Raw genomic sequence first — 9,421 nt, 5'->3', positions numbered from 1 at the left:
CGCGCGCCCTGTGGACCGAATCGGGCTGGGTCGCTCCCCTCCCGCCGAGATCGCGGCTCTGGAGGCCGGGACCCACCGAGGGAAACGTGCCCCCGCGTCTCCCTCGTTCGGTGGTTAGGGGACGGGGCTTTTGGGAGCGTTTTTCCTGCGTTTGTCTCGCCTCCCATCTGGAAGGCCGGACCAGGAGGCTCTGAGCCTCCACCACCGTGGACTCTTCCTCGGCCACCCGGACGGACGCCGCGGCCCCCTGCCACGCCACGGGGAACTGCCACGCCACGGGGATGGCCCTCAGGTGACCTCCGCCCGCGCTCCACGCCGCCCTCCCCGACCCGACCCCTCTTCATCCTCCACCTTCCGGGCTCCCAGGAAAGAGAGAAGACACGCCAGGGAAGATGTGGCTGAAGCTTTTTTTCTTGCTCCTGTATTTCCTGATCCTGTTCGTCCTGGCCAGGTTTTTTGAGGCCATTGTGTGGTATGAGACCGGCATTTTTGCCACCCAGCTGGTGGATCCGGTGGCACTGAGCTTCAAGAAGCTGAAGACAATTCTGGAGTGCCGGGGACTGGGCTACTCCGGGTTGCCCGAGAAGAAGGATGTCCGGGAGCTGGTGGAGAAGTCAGGCGAGTGTCGGGCACTCCGGGTGCCCCCACGTGAGGAAGGGGGTGACCTGTACCTGCACCCAGGGCGGTGCCTGCAAGGTTAAGCAAACTGAGAAGCTGCCCCGATGTTTTTGTTTGTTTTGCTTTGTCCAGGTATTTTCTGCAGTAAAGTACTTGAGACCTAGTAGTTTTGAGAAGGGCCCTGAAATTATTTGTCAGAAATGTCCGTACATCTTTTTAAGATTATTTTTAAGTTGCAGCTTGAAAGTTTAGCTTTTTAGCATTGCTTATTGCATTGATTTTTCTCAAAATTCCAGTCAAACTGGGGAGCATTTCTCAGTTTAAATTCATAAAAATATAGAAAAAAATCCAAAACGTACTCCACTTAGCCATGATTATCACTATAGTAATAAGCTGCCCACAAGGGAAGACATAAGAATAATCAATGCCAAAGAGGCATTTGGGCCAAAGAGTTTAAGTTTGGATAGGGTGTATACTATACAGTATTCACTTTGGTGAAAATAGGTGTCTTGGTGTGAAGGTCTGCCTTGTTTCTTTTGAGCTTAGATTTCTCATGTAAATTTTTTGTATTTTTTTGTTTTGTTTGTTTTTGATATCGAGGATCGAACTCGGTACCTTGCGCTTGCGAGGCAGGCAGTGGAACCATTACATTTTTTTTGTAATTTGAATGTAAGCCCTTTTTCTGGTCATATGTCGTAGGCATCCTGTATCACTTAAGGGTTGAGGGTATGAATAGGATTGAAACAGCGCTATGACAATGTGTAATGTCTTGAAAAAAACATTTTCAATAACTATTGGTTTGGGGTGATGGATGAGAAATAATAGTTTTGTTTTTTACTGTTGGACAAAATATATTTTTGTTTAAGTGTACTTGTTGAAGGAGGAGTGTTATTTGAGAAAGACATTATGGTAGGAAGTGGTTCAAACTGATGGTTTTTGTTGTTTCAGTTCCGTCAGCCTTGTCTTTTTACAGAACCGTTTTTTTCTTTATTTAGTACCCTACAGCCATATAGTTTCCTAGACAAGAATACAAACTCCTTAGCAGTTTAACACTTGCCTGGTTGTAGCTTCGGGGTTGTAACACTCTTACCACTAAGGTAGAGAAAAGGAACCCTTTCTACAAAAGTGATACATTTTTTCTTTAGAGAAAAATGTAAAATCCTGTACTATTCTTGCCCCTTGTTTGCTGACTGGTATTTATGGTGACTTATTTCTACCACGAGGGGGAAAATGGAGTAGCTAAAGTAAAAGATCTCTTAAGAAATGAACTCTCCAGGTTTAGAAATGAGAAGTGTCTTATCTGCCAAAACCAAATCATTTTTCATAGTAAACCAATTTTCACGCTTTTTTTTCTTTTCCTTCTTTTTTTGAGACAGAGTCATACAGTGTACTTCAGGCTGTCCTTGAATTCATTGTGTATCCCAGGATAGCCTCCAACTCCAGATGATCCTCCTGCTTCAGCCTCTGAGTTCTGGGAATACAGGGTTGCCCCATCACATCCCACTCACACATTTTTTCTTTTGACATTTGTTTTATGTCTTATTGCCTTCCTTTGGGCCTAAAAATACAGTACTGAATGTACAAGGAGTCCACATAAAATCAAAATATATACACCCCACAAAAATATGACTCAGATCACCCATTTTGTAGCAGAAAGCCTAAATATGGCAGTTTATCTGTAAAATTTATTTGTTGTCAGTAATTTTGCTGTTAGAATTGTACAGTACAAAATCAGTGACACAATGGCAAAATTAAAAATCATGTGACTTGATACAAACTCTATGCTGTAAATTAGTGTATGGAGTTTGTTCTTTTGACAAAGTTCTAATCTTCAAATGATAAAAACCCTGTTGCTATTTTAAGTTCTTTTGGCCTATTTCCAAATCTTTTACATCAGAACCTATGAACCATGTTGTTTAAAAGATTATGTGATGGGGCTGCTGCCACCTGCCTTGCAAGTGCAAGGTCCCAAGTTCGATCCCCAGTACCAAAAAAGAAAAAAAAAAAAAAGATTATGTGAAACTTGAACTTGTAAATAAAATTGAATAATTAAATATTGAATGTGGATGTACTTGCCTATAATCCCATTTATTCAGGAGGCAGAGAAAGGCAGGAGGACTCCAAATTAAAGCCAGCCTGGGCAAATTAGTGAGAGCCTTTCTCAAAAGATAAATAAATAGTGGCGCACCTGAGGCAGGAGGATCCCAAATTAAAAGACAGCCTGAGGTACGAGCTGAGTTCAAGACTTCTCTGGATTACATACAGAGACCCTGTCTCAAAAAATAAAAGAGGCCTGGGGAAATAGCTCAGTGCCAAGGCCCTGGCTTCAATTCCCAGAAAACTCCCCGCAACTAGACCCTCCCCCAAATAAAAAGAACTGAGGATGCAGTTCAAAGTTACATCCCAGTAGCATTAAAAAGAACACAATATAAAACTAATATGACTTTTTGACCTGGTACAAATTCAATAATTTTTATTAAATTATGTGATGGACTGACTGGTGGGTGTGGTGGTGCACACCCATAGTCCCAGCACTCAGGAGGCTGAAGCAGGAAGATTGCCATGAATTTGAGGCCAGCCTGGGCTACATAATGAGTTGAAGGCCAGCCTTTGAGACCCTGTCTCAAAAAAAAAAAAAAAAAAAAAAATATATGGTGCCCCTACTAGAATATAAGCTCTGTATTTGCTTAGTTGGATTTTTGTCTTTTTTTCTTTTTACATTTGCCTTTCACATAGTAAGTCTTACTACATATTTATTGAATGTATGACTCTTAAATGGGTATATTCTAGTTTTCTTTACAGGATGGAAAAATATGATTCCTTATGGTACAAAATGGAATTAATCACTCAAGTTTGGAGCATGAGAGTTTTGAAATCTTAGAAATTTTTTTCCTTTCTTCAGGTGATTTAATGGAAGGGGAGCTGTATTCAGCTCTCAAGGAAGAGGAGGCCTCTGAATCAGTTTCTAGCACCAATTTCAGTGGTGAAATGCACTTCTATGAGCTTGTAGAAGACACAAAAGATGGCATCTGGCTAATTCAGGTATCAGAAACATTATTCCTGATAACTTGAGAACCTCTAAAAGAAATTATTTTTACCCAAATAGTATGTGACAGTTTGGTTTACTTGTGTCATGTTTCTTAGGCATAACTCGATTCTTTTTTTTTTTTTTTAATTATCATTATTAAGTTCTTTGGTACATTTTAGGTATACAGTACAGTTACATTAATCACTGGGACCTTGTACCTTTACATGATTTAATGGCATAACTCAATTCTGAGAGGAGGACTCTAATGTCCTCCCAAACAGGCTTTTGCAGACCAAGATAAATGGATATTGACGAGTGGAAAAGGGAAAGTTGGAGAAAGGGAGTTGTGTCTTATTTAGAATCAGCAGAAGCAAATTCATTTCAGTTGTGGGATCCACTTTAACATGAGTGGCGCATTCATGTTCCTTCTGTTTAGTGATGTGTCAGTTTTTCACTAGTTTTGAGTTTGGCAGTTCAAATTTTTATATCTAAGGGGACCTAAAAGAAAAACAAAGGAATCGGGCGTGGTTGCATACGGCTGTAATCCCAGTACTCAGGAGGCTGAGGCAGGAGGATCGCTGTTAAGTTCGGAGACCAGCCTGGGCTACATAGTAAATTCCAGGTCTGTCTCAACTACATAGTGATACCCAGTCTCAAAAAAACCAAAACCAAACAAACAAACAACAAAAAAAGCAAAGGAGTCAGTGTCCTAGATAAATAACCAAGTTTATGCTGTAGGAGAGGAGCTGTTGTGGAGTGATGGGAAGTACTCAGTATTTTGCTTGTTACAAAATAATTTTTTACCCTAGTTCTTAAGATACCAAAACTGTGAGATTTAATTGATATATTAGAATTTTAAAGCCATGATGGCCCTTAAAAATCACCTTTTGTGCTTCTCAAATGTGGTTTCTGATAAATGAGTGAACAAATGTAAATTAAATATAAATTAAAATCATTTATATTGTTTCATATTGAACACATAATTTCCTAAATATTGCTTAGGAAAGAAAGTTATTTGAAGTTTTTAAATGTGGTTTTACTTTTTTCTTTTTCTTTTTTGGAGACAGAGTCTCGCTATGTAGTTCAAGCTGGCCTTGAACTCATTTTATGTAGCACGGGCTGGTCTCGAGCTGGCAGCAATCCTCCTGCCTCAGCATCCCAGGTGCTAGGACTACAGTCATGTGCCACCACACCTGACTAAAATGTGGTTTCACTTAAAGTAACGTATCAAGTTAGCACCATGAATATGCTAAATTAAGCATGTAGTGTGTGAATGGGTGAAGTTTGGAAGTCATATCAGTCTCTTTCTGAGGCGCTGAGAGGTAATGTAACTCGCCATAAGTCATGGATACAGTTGGTAATATTGAACTAGGATCAAATCCTAGGTTCCTTGATTTTTGTGTCCAGTGCTCTCGTCGTTTCATTCAAGGATTGACAAGACTTGATTTAGGGTATGAAAATTAAAATAGTCTCTCTGTATTTCTTTCTGAGAACAAAGACTACAAAATGAGTTTTTGAAAACTTTGAGTTCAGAGACTTTAGTTGAAGGCTTGGCACTATCACTGATTTGCAGTATGATTTTGAATAGATAGGTTTTTGGTTGCACCTGGCCTCAAATCTACATCTAAAGAGGCTGAAATAATCATGAAATGTGCTGTGTATGTGGGCTGAGATTTGGAAACTCTTAGGGAGCTTGCATTATTTTTCAGTGATCTTTCCTTTATTGTAGTGTATACAACTGTGTTTGAACTTTCACCCTCCAGAAAATCTAAGCAATTTTTAAATTTGGGACAGGGAGAATATGAGTTCATATGGTTGTAGTCTATACTTTAGCCATTCACATTCTGTTTTGTTTCTGTTAATTGGTATTGAAAAATAAGCTGTAGCTTCTTTAAAGCTTTAATTTACAAGTGAATTGTTGTTCCGTTTCTTTCCTCTGCAATTTATTTCTAATAGTCTGGTCCAGGTAGTTTTAGATTTATTACTGAGACTGAGTTTAGTAGCCAGTCCTAGAGCTCTGTGTTCATGATCTAAATATTTGTCACCCACATGATTCACCCCTTGGAAAAAAATGGTAAAGATGCAGAGCACCTTGAAATTTGGAAGAGTTGTGTCAAAAGTCTGGAAATTCTTTTGTACATGTGCTGCCTGGCACAACAAACACATTTAGGGTCATTAGTCAACAATGTATTCTTGGCTAATAAAAAACTTACTGGTTTTTAATATCTTATGAAAGATATCCATGGATTAAACTCCTTTAACATGTGACAAAATCAGTTGGTTCAGCAAATACGGGTGTGCCAGGCCCTGTTCTGGGACCTGGAAGTATACCAGGAGCAAACACCAGGCTAGGTTCTTGCTCTCTTAGGCAGCTCATGTTCCAGCTGGGAGATGCAGGCACCAAATAAATGAATATTTGATATAATATCACTTAATGGACTCTGCTAAGAAACAAAATGAACAGGATAAGGAGACCGAAAATGGCAAGGAGTTCTCTTGTAAGGTGACACTTGAAGTGAGTAAGAAATAAGAATGAATGTTAGCATTATAAATTCTAGTCCCTAAATTGTATTTCTTTTTTTATTTTTTGGTACCAGGGATTGAACTCAGGACCTTGCACTTGTGAGGCAAGTGGTGACACCACTGAGTGAAATCCCTGGCCCTAAATTATATTTCTTTGAAAATGTTTTTAACTCTTATAGGTATTAACAGTTGAAAGACACCTAAGAAAAATGGAATGTATTTATACATTTGTATGAGAAGACACGATAGGGTGAATACTTCATTTTCCCAGTGTCCTTCAAGGTTCATGCTCATCACCACTGTGTGGCTTGTATTCCTTGAGACCTTTGGCTTTCCATGTGTCAAGTGGCTGGTTTGGTCTGCAAGAACAGGTTATGACTAAAACCCTGTCCTTGTCTCTGTGGGCTGAGCAGCTAACCTGATCAGCACAGACACCTAGTTTTAAGCTCTAGAATTGCTTCTCTGTTTTAGATTTAAACTACATTTAAAATTGAAAATATCTATTTGAGACAGAAGAGAAATATTCTGTGATTGTCATTCTTTATTTCTTTCTTTATTTATTTATTTTTGGTACCAGGGATCGAACTTGGGAGCTTGTGCTTGCAAGACAGGCAGCAGCACCACTGGGCTAAATACCCATCTATCTCATTGTCATTCTTTCAGTGCAGATGATGTTTGTCTAATCTGTTGTAAAGGGTAACTTTTAAGAATTTGAATTTAATAATTTGAATTTGTGGTCCTTTTCTCTTTATTTTATAGTACTGGAAATTGAACCCAGGGCCGTCACAGTGAGCTGTATCTATATCCCCAGTCCTTTTTTATCATTTATTTTGAGACAAGGTCTTGCTAAGTTGCTAAGGAACCCAGGCTGGGCCCAAACGTGCCATCCTCCTGCCTTAGCCTCCCAGAGTGCTGGGATTTCAGATGTGTGCCAGCATGCCTAGTATTTCTTTATTTTAAAATAAATTAATTAATTTGTTTTCTCTTTATGGGGAATGATGACCAATGCCGTCTTTAAATTTCCAAGCTTTATCTCTCTTATCCTGAGATACTGGTCATCCTATAGGTGAACAGACCTATTTTTAGTTTTCAAGGTAACGACATACATGTGACATCTTTGCCAGTAAAACATGTAATCCATGAAGAACCAAGTTTTTTTTTTTCCTCTTAGCAGCAGTTCTTCCTGACATCCTGAGTTTTCATTCTTTGTCTAATATAACTGTGACATCTTTTTTTTTTTTTGGTAGTGGGACCTTGCGCTTGTGAGGCAGGCGACAGAACCACTGAGCTAAATCCCCAGCCCCTAACTGTTTATCTTTCATTACTTTATTTTACTGGTTCATAGATTCTTTGATTCTGCTGCCACCCAGTCTTCTTGGCATCAGTAAAGAAGACTCAAACAGAGAGTAGATGCACAGCTGATAGGCTTCCATAATGTGAAAGTTAGCATAATTTGTGGGTTTTATGGATTGATCCTCTTGACATTTCTGTTTCTCTATTTTGACAGAGAGGGGAGCAGGGGGAAGGGAGAGATAGGAAGGGAGGGAAAGAATGAAAGTGTATGGTTGTGAGGATTGAACCCAGGGAGTCATGCACACCTGGCAAGTGCTGTAACACTGAGCTACATCCCAGCACTGTTTTGGCTGTTATTATCGTTCAAAGAAAGACATACTTGTTCCCTTCTGGCTGTGTCATGTGATAAGGAATCTAAAATGACTGGAGTTGAGATAACAGGGAAAAGAACTGTATGATTTAAAGCCCTAGAAATCTTTGGTCATTATTTACTCAAGTATTACGTTAATGCAGTTACTGTTCGGCTGAAACTATTATTGGCTGACTTTAAACTTATCTTTTTGCTTAGACGATGGTTGTTTTCGTTGTTGTGTCCCCCATCCCTACCCCCAGTACCAGGGTTCGAGATCGAACTCAGGACCATGAGCTTGTGAGGCAGGCGCAGTGTCACTGAGCCACATTCCCAGCCCTAGACTGTAAGTTTTGTTAGGGCAATTCCAACTTATTCTTTAGTGCTACTCTGGAGGCAAAAAGCATGGCAAGCCACTTTATACTATGTAAAAGTTTTGGTGCAAAACTTTGTATTTATTCATGAAGTAAGCCAGTGAGAATAGGATATTAAAAATTAAAATGTTCATTTTGCCACTCACTCATCCCCACTTTTAATGATTTTATACAATTTACATACACATACCTAAGTTGGTCCACAGTTTTGAAAGTAGATTCCCTGTTAAAATTAAATATTGAGAAATGTAGAACATATAGCACAACACTTCTTTTCTTCCAGGAAGTTCTGCTGTTTTATTAAGCCTCAATGGACCAGTGATATAGCTCAGTGGTTTTGCCGCCTGCCTTGTAAGCATAAGGTCCTGAGTTTGATCCCCGGTACCAAAACAAACAAAAAATAATAATTAAGCCTCAGTAATATTGTATAGAATTAACAATAATAAAAGGGATATACTAAATGTTCTGATTAGTAATAAATTCCACCTCTAACAAATAGGCCCAAGTATATTTTATTTATTTATTTTTATTTTTTTCGTCCTGGGGATCAAATCAGGTCCTTGCTCTTGCGAGGCAGGTGCCAGAACCACTGAGCTAAATCCCCAGCCCTAGTGTATTTTTAAATGCACTGAATTGGATGCCTTTATGGCTAACTGGGGTCAAGAACACTAATGTGCAGTTGCACAACAAGGTCCTATTTATACTAGTGTTGTCTAGAAAATACTCTAGATGACAGGTTTCTGGGGCAGGGAGTTTTATTACAATGAAATAAAAAGTTGGGAGTCTTTCCTTTAGCCCTTCTGTGAGATCTAAAGTAACAAGAATGAGCTACTGAATTGTAAAAAGCTGAAAGAGTTTAATTCAACTTAAATATTTATTAAGCACTCAAATGAGTGAGGTTCCCCATTAGCTGCAAAGAATACAGTGGAGAGCAAGTTTGGGAATGCCAGTTAGGGAGGCGGATACCCTGGGAAGGCAAATGGAAAGATTGCTTCACTTCTAGCCTGTCTTGCCGGGACTCTTTCAGGCCTGGAGCTAGTACTCTACATTCATCCAATTCGTTTCTAGTCTGATAATCCCCACAGAGACTGCAGCCTTCTTCTCAAACTGCCAAGGACAGTCTCCCTTTTAATGAGACCAGACATGTGGATGCCATTCAGAATGGTGCATGCTTTTAGAATATAAGCTATAAATCTGGGACTCTATAGTAACAGATTTTGAGTATTTGTTCTTCCA

General features: G+C 39.5%; 1 protein-coding gene across 2 annotated transcripts in view; it reads left to right on the top strand.

Moving 5' to 3' along the window:
• Positions 1-271: 271 nt before the first annotated feature.
• LOC104863283 (charged multivesicular body protein 3) overlaps positions 272-9,421 on the top strand; it is a 78,661-nt gene continuing 69,511 nt past the window's right edge. For both annotated transcript variants that reach the window (XM_010625653.2, XM_010625649.1), the window contains exons 1-2: positions 272-618; positions 3,521-3,660. In XM_010625653.2, coding sequence (XP_010623955.1) covers positions 393-618; positions 3,521-3,660 — 366 coding nt within the window. In that variant the 5' untranslated portion in view covers positions 272-392. The remainder of the gene's footprint in view (positions 619-3,520; positions 3,661-9,421) is intronic.

Source organism: Fukomys damarensis, unplaced genomic scaffold (genome assembly GCF_012274545.1).
Source record: "Fukomys damarensis isolate Sample0158 unplaced genomic scaffold, DMR_v1.0_HiC HiC_scaffold_2, whole genome shotgun sequence".
Lineage (NCBI taxonomy): Eukaryota > Metazoa > Chordata > Mammalia > Rodentia > Bathyergidae > Fukomys > Fukomys damarensis.
Note: the sequence above shows the minus strand (reverse complement) of the source record. Positions and strands in the feature narration are given on the sequence as shown.